At 33.5% G+C, this 17,692-nt stretch overlaps 1 protein-coding gene across 1 annotated transcript in view; it reads right to left on the minus strand.

Moving 5' to 3' along the window:
- The window catches only part of LOC115213213 (voltage-dependent T-type calcium channel subunit alpha-1G-like), an 865,045-nt gene that overhangs the window by 291,377 nt on the left and 555,976 nt on the right, over positions 1–17,692 (minus strand). Inside the window, exon 14 of the mRNA XM_036503838.1 lies at positions 5,433–5,556. Coding sequence (XP_036359731.1) covers positions 5,433–5,556 — 124 coding nt within the window. The remainder of the gene's footprint in view (positions 1–5,432; positions 5,557–17,692) is intronic.

Below are 17,692 nucleotides of genomic sequence, written 5' to 3' on the forward strand. Positions count from 1 at the left end.
TTATGTGAACACAAGCATTTGATCATTCTAAACAAATCATCTGTGTGTTTGTTTGGCAAAAAATTGCTGAACTCTCATACTTTGTCTAACAATGGGAGAGTCCATGATATATTTATGGTGGTGCCCCAGCATGGCCACAGCTCATGAGCTGAAACTAGAATCAATCAAAGAATCAATCATATATGTGTGTGTGTGTGTGTGTGTGTGTGATGTGTGTGTTTGTGTTTGTCTCCACCACCACCCCTTGACAACTAGTGTTCTGAAAAAACAGACTGATTGATAGAATAAGTAACAAGTTTTAAAAAAGATAAGTACTGAGATCAATTCATTTGACTAAAAATTCTTCTTGGTATTGCCCCAGCATGGCCGCAGTCTAATGACTGAAACAAGTAAAAGATAAAAGATAAAGATAGAATAAGGATTCTTAGAATTTTGAAATATCAAATACTTTCAAATATAATATTTGCACTTTATTTTATTTTGGTCCTTCACAGGGCCTCTAAGATATAAGGAAAAGTGGGAAAAAGTGTCTTCAACCCAAAGTCTTGCTTTCAATGTTTGCAACAAAGTATATTCTACTAAAGGTACCAAGAACAAGGTGGACAGGTTAAACTGGGTGATGGATTAAATCAGTCACCTGCATATGCCACTTCAGGATTTGAACTCAGAATGAAAAGAACTAGGAAAATTCTGCAAAGAATCTTATCCGATACTTTAATGATTTCAGCAGTCCACTATCTGAGAAGTTCAGAAGCATGAAAGGTAAAGGTAACCTTTACAAGTTTTGAATGCAGGTAGCCATAAGGCATTTGTCTGACACAATAATGATTCTGCCAATTACACTGCCTATTGTACCATATTTGAGAATGAAGTAACCCTCTTCACATGCTGCACCATCCTATGAGAAACACTGATACAACATACATGTTGAGCAGTAACATAAAAGGCTCCCTGAATACCACCAGAAAATTAATTGCTTACATTTAATTAGTGCATATGAAACAGTTATAACTTATTAATTTTTTTCACTAAATACAAATTTCTAGCAAACTTCTATTTAATAAAATTGCCTCAGTTTTAAAAGGCTATTTTTTAAAACTATTTTTACTTAATAAAATGTGATGGTATTTTGTCTTGTTTACATTTTACTCTTACTGCTTTAAATTTTGGCATTCTGCCAGCATATGGCATATTGTTTCATCCTTATAAGGGTCATATTATAGCACAGCCCCGAAGAGTAATTAAATTTTTGTGATGCATATAACGTAAAAAGATTAAAATGGAAGTGTTAATTTCCTATTTGTCACCATTTCATTGCTATTTTCCTTTATACTTTTTATAAATAATGTTTAATATGCAAATATAAATTCAATAAGTCTTTTAATATGAAATTTTAATATGCAAGTTTATAAAATAATTCTTTTTCTCTACAATCTAAGTTGGCCTCAGAATGCCACTGGTATATATTTCTTTTAGCAACTGCAGAATTGTGAAGAGAAGCAATGTAGGCCTTAATAGGATTAGAAAACTAGGAAAAATTTGTAGCATAACCACACTGGTTACTTGCAGTATCCTTACACCTTCCTCTGACGTATATTTCTAACATATATCTATATATGTTTTTGGTTTATTTATTTATTTTATTTTTATTTATGTATAGATATAAAATATGCTTCAAGTGTGTAGTCTATAATATATGAAATTAAATTTGATTTAAAAATAATGTAATTTTGTGTCAGGCACAGAAATAGGATTTTTATTTTGTTTGAAATAGAAATTATTTATTTCCAATTTATAAGTCGTTTTTACTTAATATTTTCTGATAAATTCAAATACATACACAGATGTGTTTATATATATGTGAGCACATGTGTGTTTATGTGTGTGTATAAAAGGATCAAATGAACAATCTGCTCATTGAATTAACTTATAAGTGACTGAGTATTTTGCAGACATGTGTAATCCTTGGAGTCAGCATTACACAGTGTGGGACAAGACTGGGCCTTTGAATTCAAGGTAAGAATTCATCAAATTGGCTTCTGCACTGCTACTGTGTATTGAGTTATACTTACAGTGCTTGGGCCAAACCAAAGTCTAAAAGACACTTATTCAAGATGTCTTGCAGTTGGATCAAACCCAGGACTTAATGATTGTGAAGTGATCTTTTTCACCATTCAGCTATACAATACAATATGTATGCTTACACCTGCTCACACAGGCAGACACACTACATAGAGCAATGTATCATTAGATGCAATCCTTTTTAAGACAATAGGATGTGATTTGAGGTGGTTGTTCTCAAACTAACAAATGCCAACCTTGCCCTGCCCCAAAAATATTGAAGTCGTTCTCTCCTACTCCACTCAATAGAGTTTATATGCATATGAATTCTTTCTTCACCATAGTGTTGGACAAGTTTTAAAGGTTTAAAACAGGTACAGGTAACCTTTTTTGAGAAGCAGGCCATGAAACATGGTTTATCATAAGATAGGCTGCATTAGTATAAAAGAAATTCAAGGTAACATTTGTTAGGTATGTCATTGAGAAAGTCCCATGAGTTGCAGTTTGTCCATGACTGGTTTAAAATTATTAATCATAGCAATGCATCTTTCCTTTTTTCAGTCCTCACAAGTTCTCACTATCCTACAAGAAAAGCTCTGATTATAAGGGATATTTGACTGTTTTTCTAACATCTTGAGTAGCCACATAAGAAGCTCTTCTGTTGTCACGGCAAATTGCTTAAATTTAGTTAATGTACATGCATCTCTCTATCAATTCTAAATTATTACATACTAGTCATGTAAATAATATGAAAAATTATATCAAATATAATGCTGTCTGCATTAATTAGACTGATATATTAAAAAGTACCTTATCAAATTTCTAAATTTCAAACTTATTAATATATATATATTTTTTTTAATGCTGAACTAAAATTAACTTTGGATTTCCTTAATCAAAAATTTACCAAACTATAATTTATTTTTATAATTGAAATGCAACATAAATTTCCTCTGAATATTACGAAGGCTAAAATTAATATATCTTTATCAAATATCTCTATTAATTAGATGAAGTTTAAATTCTTGATTTTTTTTTTATTAACAAAATTACTTTTTATTTAGCCTATGCACTTGCACTGATAAATTGGAGTCAATTGCTTGACCTCATGATAGTGAAAAACAGAGCAATAAATTACTAAAATTATTTTTTGGTTGTTGCAAGAGAATATTGATTTACTAGTATTTATTTTATTGACCTCAAGGAGAATGAATTATGAATTCAACCTAACTAGGATTTGAACTTAGAAAGTGAAGAGCTGGAACTAAATGCATCAATGTATTCTATCTTATGCTCTAATTTTACCAATCTACTGCCTAAATGATTTAATACACAAGTAAAATCAAGAAAATATATATGAAATATTTGAGAAAGGAATTTATCATATATGAGAGAAAACCTATATTTGTCATTGTATATGCCAAATATCTATACCCTGTTTTCAAATGATTTTAACCAAAAGTCATCAGCTGTAGTTATGTTATACAGAGTATGGAGTATTTTGTAGCTAAGAGAGATTTGGGAGGTACTTTTGCAATGTATAGTCCCATTCTAAATATTTACTAGTTTCTAATACAATTTGGATGAACATTGCCTTACAATATGCATTAAAGAAGTGTCTCTTCATGGTATTTTGGTCTGCTAAAAATAGCAGCCTTATCTGTTTAATCACATTCTGTGGTCTTTAAAAATGACATTATATTATGTGGTCTTAGGTGTATTATATAGTGGAATAAGATCACATTTAGAGTGTTTCTGATCCTAAATCTTCTTGATCAAACCAGTTTGGAGCTGAACAACAAAACGAACTTACCCTTTCAGTAGTATGGTAATGTACTGAGGTGGAATAAGTTGACTTGAGAAAGTATTGTCTTATGTAAGAAACACATATATACATATAGACAGTCTTTCTCTCTCACACACACACATACACACATGTATATAGAGGCAGACCCAGGAAAACCTGGGACGAGGTGGTGAAGCACGACCTTCGAACTTTAGGTCTCACTGAGGAAATGACTAGAGACCAAGACCTCTGGAAGTATGCTGTGCGTGAGAAGACCCGGCAGGACAACTGAGACCATAACCCGTGGCCTTCTACATGGGATGTAGCCAGTCCACTTATGCATACCTTCCCTTCTTGGGACACAAAACTCTACTTGTGAACACCTGTTGAGGCAAGTGAGAATCAGAATCGAAATCGATCAATGGAAATTGCAGCTGAGTTACCAGTGCTGGTGGCTCGTAAGAGAACCATCCAAACATGGCCGTTGCCAGCGCTGCCCTGACTGGCCTCGTGCCGGTGGCACGTAAAAAGCACCATCCGTTTGTGGCTATTGTCAGCCTTGCCTGGCCCCCGTGCCGGTGGTACATAAAAAGCATCATCCGATCGTGGCCGTTTACCAGACTCGTCTGGCACCTGTGCCGGTGGCATGTAAAAAGCACCCACTACACTCACGGAGTGGTTGGCGTTAGGATGGGCATCCAGCCATAGAAACATTGCCAGATCAAACTGGGCCTGGTGCAGCCTTCTGGCTTCCCAGACCCCAGTTGAACCATCCAACCCATGCTAGCATGGAAAGCGGACGCTAAACGATGATGATGATGATGATGATGATATATATATATATATCTATATATGTTTATCTGTCTATCTATATGAATATATATATAAATAGATATATACATATATGCATATATACATATACCTATACACATATATATGTATATGCATGTGTATGTGTTTGTATGTATCTATATATCTATCTACACACACACACACACACACACACACACACACACACACATATATATCCCATCTGAAGAAAATTAAATTATAATACTACATTCACCAAAAGATGAATTAAGGAGAAGTATCTTCCTTTAAATGTAATAAGTCTCATATCAATAGATTTGCACTAAATTTAGTACATTTGCACTAAATTTGATTTTCTTTAAAAACCATTTTTTTTAAAGAATATTTGGCAAAAAGAGTAAAATAAGAAATGTTTGAGTTATATTTGAATATTAGACTTAGCTTTTGAAGAAACATATTGCAAACTGTCTGTAAACCTAATGCAGAGAATAAAAAGCTAAACGAGATTTTATTGTGTTCCAATAAAGAAAATGATTACGTCCAATCATTACTTCTATTTATATTATATTAGGATAGTAAAAGAGAAAAAGAAATAAAAGCTCTTTGTGTAGTAGTAAAAAAAAATGACCCCTGAATTACAAAGAAAAAGAGCTGAGTTATAAGAGATAGTTCTCCCATGTAACATATATGGTAATTAGATTTTTGTGACACTTCCTGTATGAAAAATAGGAAAATAAAATAATGCAAAATAAATAAGATAAAAGACAAAGATTACCTTTTTCTTGATTATTTTTTTCATGAATCTCACACTCATTCATTTGCAGAGATTCCTTCACTTCCTCATTATTATTATTTTCAGTAACTTTATTCTTTTCTTTTTCTCTTTTTTTCTCATCTTCCTGAAATAGACAGTTAATATTACAAGTTAATATTACAAGTGTTGACAACTGTTTGCCAAAATCTACTGAAATATAAAAACAACTAAACAAAACTTGTCAAAAATACCTGGGATATCTACAACTTCAGTAATAAGGTATCAAGTTTACAAGTTAGGCAAGCCTTCTTTTTTCTTTTCTTAATATTAGTTTAATGAAATTCAATTTTTCTGATTTACCTTATTTCTTAGTGAAAATTTAGTTGGACATTGAGTTGTCTATAAGAACTGTTTAATTCCCTCTAGAGAAGAATTGTTCAAATGTTACCTTCTTTTAATGAATCTTAATTCCCATCACAACCCTAAAAATATTTAACTACTATTTGTAATTAATCCTTGAGCATTCAAATTATTCTGTTAACCATTTTGTTACCATATTTCTGTGGAGATGCTCTCAGTTTCTTTCAATTAATTTTAAATATAACAAAGAATTTAGTAAAATAACTTAGTTATCATTAAGCTAGTGTTAGGAACATAAATTGTGACTAAGGTTTGCTGGAAAATTTTAATCTAAAACTTATGTAAACAAGACATTTCTACTACAAAACCAAAGGCAGTTTCGGGTGGATTGGTAAGAAATGTAATGCTTATTGATTGATATTGTTTTGAATTAATCCCAAATTATCTTGTAGCTTCAAGTGTTTGATAATGCAATTGGTTACTTCTATAATGACATTGTAGAGTAGGTATGCAGGATTAGATTTAGCTTGTTTGAACATAAAGCACATAGAATATTTTAACTGGATATGACTGGTTTAAAAGGGTTAAGGATGGCACGGTAGCTTATGCCACTATACGTCCATTAATTCCTCTGTGGACATGCCTGATTTTGAGCCAGCAGAACAACCAGAATGTGACTGCTGGAGAGAGGAAGGGAATAAACAAAATTCAGCACCGGGTTGGTTTTTTATACACTGATTTTGAAATGATGAAAAGCAAAATTGACCTCAGAAGAATTTGAACTCCAAATGCAAAAAGCCAAAAATTAATATAGCAACACGTTCTTTATGATGCTCTGACTAAACTACTGATCAACCCCTTTATAATTTCCTACAATATAGCCTAGCAAATTGGATGCATGCGTTATATAAAATGCCCTTCATGTAGAGAAAACACTTTTATTGCCCCAAACGTGACATTTATCGAAGCTTTTCTCAGCTCCCTGTCTCTAACTATTCTTATTACATAGTTAACAGGTATAATCGGATAATTCCAATAAAGTATTTGATGGAACACCATTATCTTCAAACCATAGCTGCTCATGCAATTAGTTTGCTGTCAGTTTGCCTGAAACCTTATTTCCTCTATTGTTTACGCTGGATTCACAATATTGAATTTCAGACCTTTTGAATAAACTACACTTTTCCATTTATCAAACTATTTTACAGTTCCTGAATTACTCTGTGATGATGAGTCAAAAAGGGAGCTTCTATATGGTCAGTCACCTTGGTGTGAATAGCAACCAAATCACTCTTTAAAACACATACCACAACTTGGCAGACCTTTTGAATAAACCTTACTTTTCCATTTATCAAATTATTTTCGAGTTTCTGAATTACTTTGGGATAATAAGCTAAAAAGGGAGCCATAATATAGTCATTCAACTTGCTAGCAACAGCAACCACCAAATCCCTCTTAGATCATACACCCTATCTTGGCATCTTTTGCAAAAGTCTTTAACTTTAGTCAACTGAAATATTGTGAATAAAAATTGGACAGGCAGAAACCGTGTAAAAGCCATTGGTTGGACTATGTATTTGTAATTCCAAGAGTCAGCCTTGCCACACATAATGTCCTTCTCATTCTGCGTGAGAATTGCATTTTCAATAAAGAATATATATATATAAGAAAATAAAAACAGAAGCAAATGTATGCTGTCATACTGATTCTTCCTAAGAATTATGTTCAGTGTATACATGCATACCCGTGAAATACTCAGTCACTAACATGCTAATTAAATAGATGGGCAGAAAAGTTGATCTAACAACTGGAATATTCTTTGTCAAAATTGGGGGAGAATCATTTTCTAGCTACATGTTCTTTCAACAAAATGATGTCAATGAATGTAGATGTTGAACCAATTTCTTCTAAATCAGTGTTTATAGACTGCCCACACATAGTCATTACCTTTTCTCATAGAATCAGAAATTTGTACAGCTGAATTTTCACCAAGATTGGGAGGAAATAGAGAGCAATCTAAATATTAGCCTTGCCTGTTAGTCTTTGATTTTAGTAATCTAATAATAAATTTTCTTACACATATGGAAATTACCTATTTTCTATAGAGCAGTAAATATTTTCCGGCAGATAAATCCCACAAATTGTTACTAGATGTTATGCAGGATATTAATTCCATATGAAATGTTGTGAATCACTTAATATAGTGTTATTTGCTTTGATTTGGAGGTTCTCTAATAGCCAATGCCTGGTTGAATTGTTCATAGAAAAGCGGGTATCTCAAACAAAACTTTAATACGCTTTCCTACATTAGGAAGGCAAACAATATCAACATTGAAAACAAGAGTAAAATGGGAATTATGTGTGTGTGTGTGTGTGTGTAGGTATGTGTATGTGTATGTGTGTGTGTACACAGAAAAATAAAAATATATATTTCTAAAAGATGAATACACAACACACATATATACATGTGTGTGTGTGTGTGTGTATATATATATATAAGTATTTATATACATATTCATATCAATTATATATATTTATATATATATATATATGGTTGTTACATAAGAAGAAAGAAAGAGAGAAACAGATAGAATTAAAGAGTGTGTGAGAGAAAGAATCCAACAGGTACACTGTTAGCAACAAATATATTGGTGAATTGTATTTTCCCAAAAGTATATATACATGCTATAATACTTTTAGCAGTTGCACTCATTGAATTGTGGTTATGCAGGGCTATTTCAATATGATAGCTATTTTATCAGTTTCAGTTTGTAATCTGCAAAGTTATGAGACATAACAGCCAGAATTAAACAATAGCAAAGTCTTTTAAACTGGTGTAAGCATAAATATACACATATGCAGGAATACAAATAGTACACACATACATAAACATGTAACTATATATGTGTGTGTGTGTGATATCATCATCAGCAGCATCATCATTTAACATCCATTTTTCCATGCTGGCATGGGTTAGATGGTTTGACTGGGGACTGGCAGGCCAGGGGGCTGCACCAGGCTCCAATCTGATGAGGCACATTTTCTGTGGCCTGATGCCCTTTCCTTCACTAAGTCCTTCCCTGTTTCCAAGCAACAGAGTATTTCCCTATGACCTGATATTTTCTTGCAGAATACTGGAAATGAATGACACTGCTTATATGACAGTGCACTTATTTATAAAAATCACACACACAAACACACACACACAAACACACACACACATGCATACACATATACATACACACGTACATACACACATACATACATACATACATACATACATACATACTACATACATACTACATACATACATACATACATACATAAATACATATATACATATATGCATAAATACATACATAGATGCATACACACATACATAAATACATACATATTTATATATGATGAGGTTCTTTCAGGTTCCATATACCATGTCAACTCACAGCTGGGGAAGTTTACACAATTTGCTACAATTGACTTTTACACCAATCAATCATAGAAGTTTTGTTTTAGCAATAAAAGAATTTAGCTGAAGGTTCAACATCATTAATGAAAAAAAAAGCTTGAAATAATATCCAAAAGTGATGAAAAATTGCAATAGTTGCTAACAAAAAGCAAGAGTTAATATCAAAATGTAGATATAAGAACAAAATTGCCTAAAGAATTTCAAGGAGTTACAACTCTATTGACAACCTATAATTTAAAACTCAACCAGATAGAGACATACGAATATGTGACTGCTAGTGTGATAAGGATTTCTTGACATCTATTGAATAACTACTTTACCTAAAGATTGCTTCCAGCAATAAACTTAGAACAGTAAATTATGTTATGAGGAATTTCACATTTATTTATTCTTTGCACTTAGTATTAAGTAACCATATAAAGTCACTACCATTAGAATTAAAGCATCTCTCCACTTCTCTCTTTCTCTTATTCTGTGTGTAGGTCTGCATGTGTACAAGGATGAGTTAGACTAGAAGTTCTCAACCATTTTTTAACCTATGGGCCTCTTTGGTTATTTTATTCTGGTGGATCCCATAGCCATTTGATGTTCAAAAATCCCTTTATATTTTTATGATTAAATATTATTAGGAATTGTTTAAAAAGTTGTTAAAATATTTTTGTGCATTGTAGAAGTATAACTGATTTATTGGACATAAATTTTAAAAAACAAAAAATGTTATATGGATCCCCAATGGTCATATGAACCTCCAAAGGTCATATGGGTCCCAGTTAAGAACCACTGGGTTAGATTAATGTACTACTGGCGCAATGATTTACTGCTGAATGCTCTTTCTGTTACTAACCCTTACTTGTTTTTAAATAAGAGATAGCATATTCCACATATCTTCAAAAGTACAAAGCCAGCAATTGATTTATTGACGTGTGTGTTTGTGTGTGTATTTATGTATGCCTGTATTTCTGAATATGTGCTTATACACACACACACACACATACATACATACATACATACTGACAGACAGACAGACATAAATACACACACAAACACACACACATACATACACACAACACATATGCTTATTTACACACATGTATACCAACTCATATGCATTCATAAATACATTCACATGCACACACACATACATATATATATGTAAATCCATATATATATATATATGTATGTGTATGTGTAGATGTGTGTGTGTGTCTATCTATCTATATACATATATATATATATATATATATATATACCATCATCATCATCATTTTTGATGTTCACTTTTCCATGCATATATAGGTAAGATGGGACTAGCTGAGATTGATTTTCTATAGCTGGATGCCCTTCCTGTCACTAATCCTCTTCTGTTCCCAAGCAAGGTAATATTTTCTGTGGCTGGACATGTTTTCATGGAAGATTTGAGTTAAATTCACCTATAGGTGGTAAATTTTGCCTGCACAAGTGACAAATATGTTGCCCCTGAATTTGTTCATATTTTTTATAATAATAGTTTTAAAAAATCTGACGTTCATTATCATCATCATATTTTAGTGTCCGCTTTCCATGCTGGCATGGGTTGGACGGTTCAACTGGGGTCTGGGGAGCCAGAAGGCTGCACCAGGCCCAGTCTGATCTGGCAATGTTTCTACAGCTGGATGCCCTTCCTGACGCCAACCACTCCATGAGTGTAGTGGGTGCTTTTTACGTGTCAGATGAGGCTGGCAAACGGCCACTATCGGATGGTGCTTTTTACGTGCCACCGGCACGGAAAAATAAATTTGATGTTGGCTTATTTTGTGAAAAAATACTAATTTCTTTCCTTCTCTCACTTGGATTTAATGATTGTTATTGTATACTTGTTAATTACTATATTATTGATGGAGAAGTCTAATTCAGAAGACTGTTTTTGGTTCTGGTATTTATTCATCATTAGTTCATGAATAAATGAAATAACATTGTTCTGTGCTATTTTTATTGTCTAAAAACATTATTTTGAATTTCCTCTTTGTCAGTTGTTTTATTATGATAAATGTGTAAACTCAATTTACTGAACAAAGTAGAGTTGGGGTTAATATAATTGCAAAAATTTGTCAGATGGCAAATAGAATAAAAAGGGTTTAGAACACCTGAAATAGGCAATTTAGACGAGTAAATTCGAGCTTTATGAAGTCAGTTAGTGAAAGAATGTGGTTTAGTGGTTCAGATTATTTGGCTTACAACTGTGAGAATGTGAGTTCGATCCCTGGTAGTACATTGTGTCTTTAAGCAAGACACTTTATTTCACATTGCCCCATTCTCCTCAGCTGGTAAAATAAGTTGTACCGGTAGTTCAAAGGGCCAGCCTTGTCACATTCTGAGAACTATGTTAAGGGTGTGTGTGTGTCTGTGGAATTCTCAGCCACTTGCATATTGATTTCATGAATAGGCTGTTCTGTTGATTGGATCAATGGGAATCCTTGTCAGCTTAACCAACAGTGTGCCAAGAAGCAGGGTGTGTTACATAATACTTTGAAAGTTATCTAAGCAGTCCTTCACTGTGGATTTGAAATACTGAAGCTTGCACTAATGCAATATACCAGTTAACTAAAGATTTATGCATTTAGTGCCATTTGTGTACTCAGTATTTTCCATAATTTTAACCCATATATGCCCATAAAAATAATGAAGTCTTAAAATTTCATTGTATTTAGATTAAATGTTATGGTAAGCTTTCACAATCTGGAAGAGAAGGACAGTATGCAACTGTTAGCTATGGGTGTTGTCTACCTACTGAATATTTTGCATGCTCAGTCAGATGTTCCTTGGTGAGTTCATGTGAAACCACAACCAGGGGTATATATATGGGCTAACTCATATATTCTGAGCAGACAGAATTGATACCATGCTGGTTGAAATGCTTAGCGGCATTTTATCTGTCTTTACATTCTCAGTTCAAATTCCACCAGGGTCGACATTGCCTTTCATCCTTTCGAAGTTGATAAAATAAGTACTAGTTGAGCACTGAGGTTGATCCAATCGACTTGGCCCCTCTCCCAAAATTGCTGGCCTTGTGTCAAAATCTGACACCAATAATTTGTTAGAAAATATCATTTTTTACTACTTCCTAGCTGAGCAATAATTTTGTCATACACACTATCATCATCATGTAACAACCACTTTTCTAAACTTCTATTCTCAGATGGAAGTTGTTGAAACAGATTTCTACAGCAAGATGCCCTTCCTGGCATTATCCCTCACCTGTTTCCAAGTAATATTACCTGTTTTCCAGGTAATATTTCCCCATGGCTAGTCATGTTTTTCTTTTATACAGAAGCAGTAACTATACTGTGAAGTAATGTTTATTGACACTTCAACATGGCTGTTCTGTAGAAACTGACATTACTACCATTTTTAACCCCAGGAGGAGACTCCTCTAGCTGGTTATCAATGCAATCTGCACCTGATATATATTGCAAGCAAGGGAGTGAACCCCTACCATCTTTAAGTAATGACAACGGAACCACCAGACCATCCAGTTTTGAACTATTTGTGCTTATCCTCAGTGGTGGACACCCATCTGCTAGAGATAGCAGTGGTTCACTCCAGTTTGCTATATATATAGAAAAATAAGTGACAATCAATCACTGAATTTGCAACAAGCAAAGTAGCTAGTTAGAAAATCTCTATAATGAAACAGATATGACAGAAAAAGATATGAGAGACAAAAATATGACAGCAAAAAGAAATGGGAGTGTCATAGTAGAAATGTTCTTAATCATAGGTCTGGCAGATCAGAGCAGACCTATGTGTAAACAACAACAGTAAAACCAAATTCCCTTAGTTCTTATCAAAGTTCATGTAACTTCATTTGTCATGATGTCAAGAAGAAACAGTTCATAACAATCTAAAAGATGTGGTTTATTTCACACAAGGATGTGCTAATTTGCATATTGGTGTTAGTTCAAAAAAACTATTCAGAAATAACTAACACCCGAACATGGTATGAATATTTTAAAATACATAATATTCATAGGTATATCTATATGCTTAAAACATATGTATATGTATGTATGATCGTACTGTGAGCAAGAAAGCTGGAGGTATAACTAAAGTTCTTGGCACTGTTGTGTGGCTATTGAATTTATTCCAGTTTCAAGCTTCCATTGGTTCTTCTATGACCTCATTTAACTCTGCAGTAGACATCAAGAACACTTCGATTCTTACTTGCGTCATGCTACTATGAATTTATATATATATATTTATACATAACAATTGCTGTGTGGAAGGTATTTATAAGCCATTTAAGAAATACACAAAACCGTTAGATTCACTTCAACATTTAAATTTAATTTGTCAAAATATTTTTGTCACTTTGAGACCACGACCTGTTCACTGACAAAATTTCGTGCTTCTTACAACACAGTGCCTATATATATATTCTTTCACTTGTTTCAGTTATTTGATTGCGGCCATGCTGGAGCACTGCCCTTAGTCAAGCAAATCGACCCCAGGACATATTTTTTGTAAGCCTAGTACTTTTTCTATCGGTTTCTTTTGCCGAACAGCTAAGTTATGGGGACATAAATACACCATCATCGGTTTCAAGCGATGCTGGGAGGACAAACACAGATACACAAACATATACACACATACATATATATATACACATATATACAACGGGTTTCTTTCAGTTTCTGTCTACCAAATCCACTCACAAGGCTTTGGTTGGCCTGTGTGTGTATGTGTAGGTATGTGCGTAAGCACAGGTTTGTGTGTGTGTGTAATGATAGCATGCATATGTGTGTGTGTATGTGTAGTTGTAGCTGCTTATCTATGTGTGTGGTTGGGCTTATATATGTATATGTGTATACATGTGTGTAGACCTGCATGTTTGTGTGTTAACAAAAACACAAATATCTATATGTATTTGTGTGTGCATATTTTACATATAATTTTGTCTGTGTATGCCTAACATCTTTAACAATACTATTATTAGGTCCCAATAGATTTCCCCTCTCCATCTGGTTGTGCTATATGACTTGGCAATACATCTATCAAGTCCCTCCATACTTTCCTTTGTACAGTTATTTTTCAAAGCTCTTCCAGTGGGGTATGTATGCATATTTTCCAGTGACCTCCAGTTATATTGAGACTGTTACACAAAGTCACTCGGAGAAATCTGTTTGGCAGGCTGCAGAATTTTGTTGAACCCTGCTACATTAAAACAATCCATCACAGCAATATTTGCATATTACGTGGATATGATGAGACTTGAAACTTCTGTTAACAAACCACTAGATTTAACTCATTATCATATTGTATGTAGTCTTGTATATAAATACTGTGTGTGGTGTATAATATAGTGCATTGTGTACGTGTATGCTTGTGAGTCTTTAAATAAAACATACATGTAAACACACATATTGTGTATATGTATGTATGTATGTATGTATGTATGTATGTATGTATGTATCTCTCTCTCTCTCTCTCTCTCTATCTATCTATCTATCTATCTGTCTTCATATATATATACTTTATTTAAAGCAGCAGAAAATTCTATAAAACCTGTTACTCTGAGTTTCACGTTGCCGTTCATCGGACAGTTTTTGCTATATATATATATATATATATATATATACACACATATCATCATCATTTTTGATGTTCACTTTTCCATGACTGTTTGAGTCTGAAGAGAATTTATTGAGGCAAATTTTCTACAGCTGGATGCTCTCGCTCTCACCAACCCTCACTTGTTTCCAAGCAAGGTAATATTTCCCATTACTGAACATGTTTACACAGAAGACTGGAATCAAATGGTGCCACATTTATGGTGGTGACACTTGTTTACAACTATCATGTGGCATGAAGAGGCAGAAACGCATTCACAAATGCATAAGCACACTCACACACACACACACACACACACACACACACACACACTCATATATGACATGCTTCTTTCAGTTTCCATTTACAAAATCCATTCACTAGGCCACTTATCCCCTCCTCCTCGCTGTTTCATTTCTGTTTCCTTCAACTTACCCTCACAGAACGATATTCATCACTGACCCCCATCACTCCCCTTTACCTCTTTCTCTCTCTCCATCCTCTTCTCATTCACCCACTTGTATCTGAAGGATATGTCCTGACGCCTCATCACTACCATCCTTCTCTTTCCATTCCCAGCTGGAGTAGTCTTGTATCTCCTTTCCAGCAATTCACCTGTTCATATTTTCCTCTATTATCATCTTGCTTTTCAATACCCCTGCCATAAGCTACCTACTTAAATGTGACACCCTACTCAGTCAGGGGTCATGACTTGTGAGCTATTTGGTGACCTCGCTAGTGTTGTTGACAGGAAAAAAGGTACCTAGTACACACTGCAAAGTTGTTGGCATGGGGAAGGGCATCCAGCTGCAGAAATAATGTCAAAACTATCATTGGTACTTGATGTAGTGCTCTGACCTGCCAGGTCTTGTCAAACACTCCAAGCATAGAATGTCAGAAGGAATGTGGACATTAAATGATGATGATGTACATTACACACACACACACACAAATACACACATGACCACAACCATTGTTGGTTTATGCTGCATAATGCCAAAACAACAACAACAACAACAAAATATATTAGAATCAAGTCTCTTACTTATAGATATAAAAATTGACATAAGAAAAGGCATCATCTCCTAGAATATAGCATCAAAAAGTTTTATTCAATCCATGCTGGCATGGAGAAAGTGACTGCAAAAGCAATGAAGATGTAGTTTACCTTACTTTCCCTTTCTACAGTTTGAAAGGCTGAAGTAAGCAATTCTTGATTACTTTTTAAGATAAAGAAAACGATTTGATCCTCCAAGCCATCAAAAGCTTTGTGGTTTAACCACGGGGTCTTGTTTTCACAGCAAGACTAAATACACGTTTATTAAACATATGGCTGTGACTCTGTATGCATATATTAATTCAATTCTATAAATATCTTATGGTTTTCTCTTTAAGTATTAATTCAGCTACCTATGTGTCAAACAGAGCTGTGTCAAGCAAAGCTGACTTTGATTATTCAACAGCAACAACAATGCTAAGATAATGGAAACTTATCTCATAATATAGACTTTTAAAGCTGTAATGTAAGTTGGTAGCATAAATAAGCATAATAATACGAAATATGCCAAGATGCTAACCAAAAGTGTGGGTGTATGTCAGATCTGTCATTTACTGTCTTTTTTTGTTTTTCATTGTTTTCTCTTTAGGTAAACAATTTGATTCTTTGAACAATCCAATCTCAAAATTTACATAATATTTTTACATTTCTATTCAAATGTTGTTATGGATGAGATACTTTATTAATTTTGGCTCTGTGGTTAAGGAGTTTCCTTTCCAGTCATAAGTGTTTCAGGTTCAGTCTCAGTGTGTGGCAGCTTGGATAAGTGTCTTCTACTCTAGCTCCTGACTGACTAAAGCTGTGAATGTTATGAGTAGATTTGTTGGATGGAAACTAAAAGAAGCTCTTTGCATATGTGCATCACACACACACAGACATATATATTTACATATGACATATATATGTATGTATGTATATGTATATGTACATCTTCTCCAAACCTTCCAATATATATATATATATATATATATATATATATATATTATATATACATACACACATATATGTATGTGCATACGTGTATGTATGTGCATACATGTATGTATGTATATGCATCTTCTTGTTTTGACATCATCAGATAGTTGTGTGTTGCTGTCATACAAGCCAATATCATTTGTTTTCAGTCTTCCATGAAAGCATTTCTTGCTAGGGGAAAGGCATCCAGTTATAGAAAACTTGCCTCAGTTGAATTTTGTCTGACCCATGCAAACATGGAAAGATAGACATTAAATGTGATGACGATCATAATGATGACAATGAAGATATTTCATTAATTGTTGTAATACAGGACTTGTTGCTGGATGCATTCACTGACATTCAATAGTTTAGCATGTGTTCAACAATCTTACAGATAAGAAATTGGTCATTAGTCACAAGTTAATGGAATCTATAATATGGTTTCAAAACCCTGTTTGTTATAATATTCTGCTATTTTCCTCTCTTCTGAAAACTTTTGTTTTGTGTACATAGGTTTGACTGTTTTCAAACTGAGTTAGTAATCTAGTTTCTATTTATGCTTGTTACTATATTTCTGGAATATTTATGCTGTTTCCTTTCTTTTGTAAATCTCAAACTATGTGCAAATGGGTTTCACTATATTCAAATACCTTGCAAAAAAAAAAAAAAAAAAAAAAAGAGTTTTTAGTGCTTTTATTTTCCCAAATCTTATTGAAAATTTTATCTCAGCAAATTACACAGAAACACCTAGCATCTTGCATAAAGAAATACACCTTAAACATTAAAATTAAACTTCTGTGTTTTGCACAGACCTAAATATTACTAAAAGAGAATCTTTAACATAATTTTACATAT

Source organism: Octopus sinensis, linkage group LG6 (genome assembly GCF_006345805.1).
Source record: "Octopus sinensis linkage group LG6, ASM634580v1, whole genome shotgun sequence".
Lineage (NCBI taxonomy): Eukaryota > Metazoa > Mollusca > Cephalopoda > Octopoda > Octopodidae > Octopus > Octopus sinensis.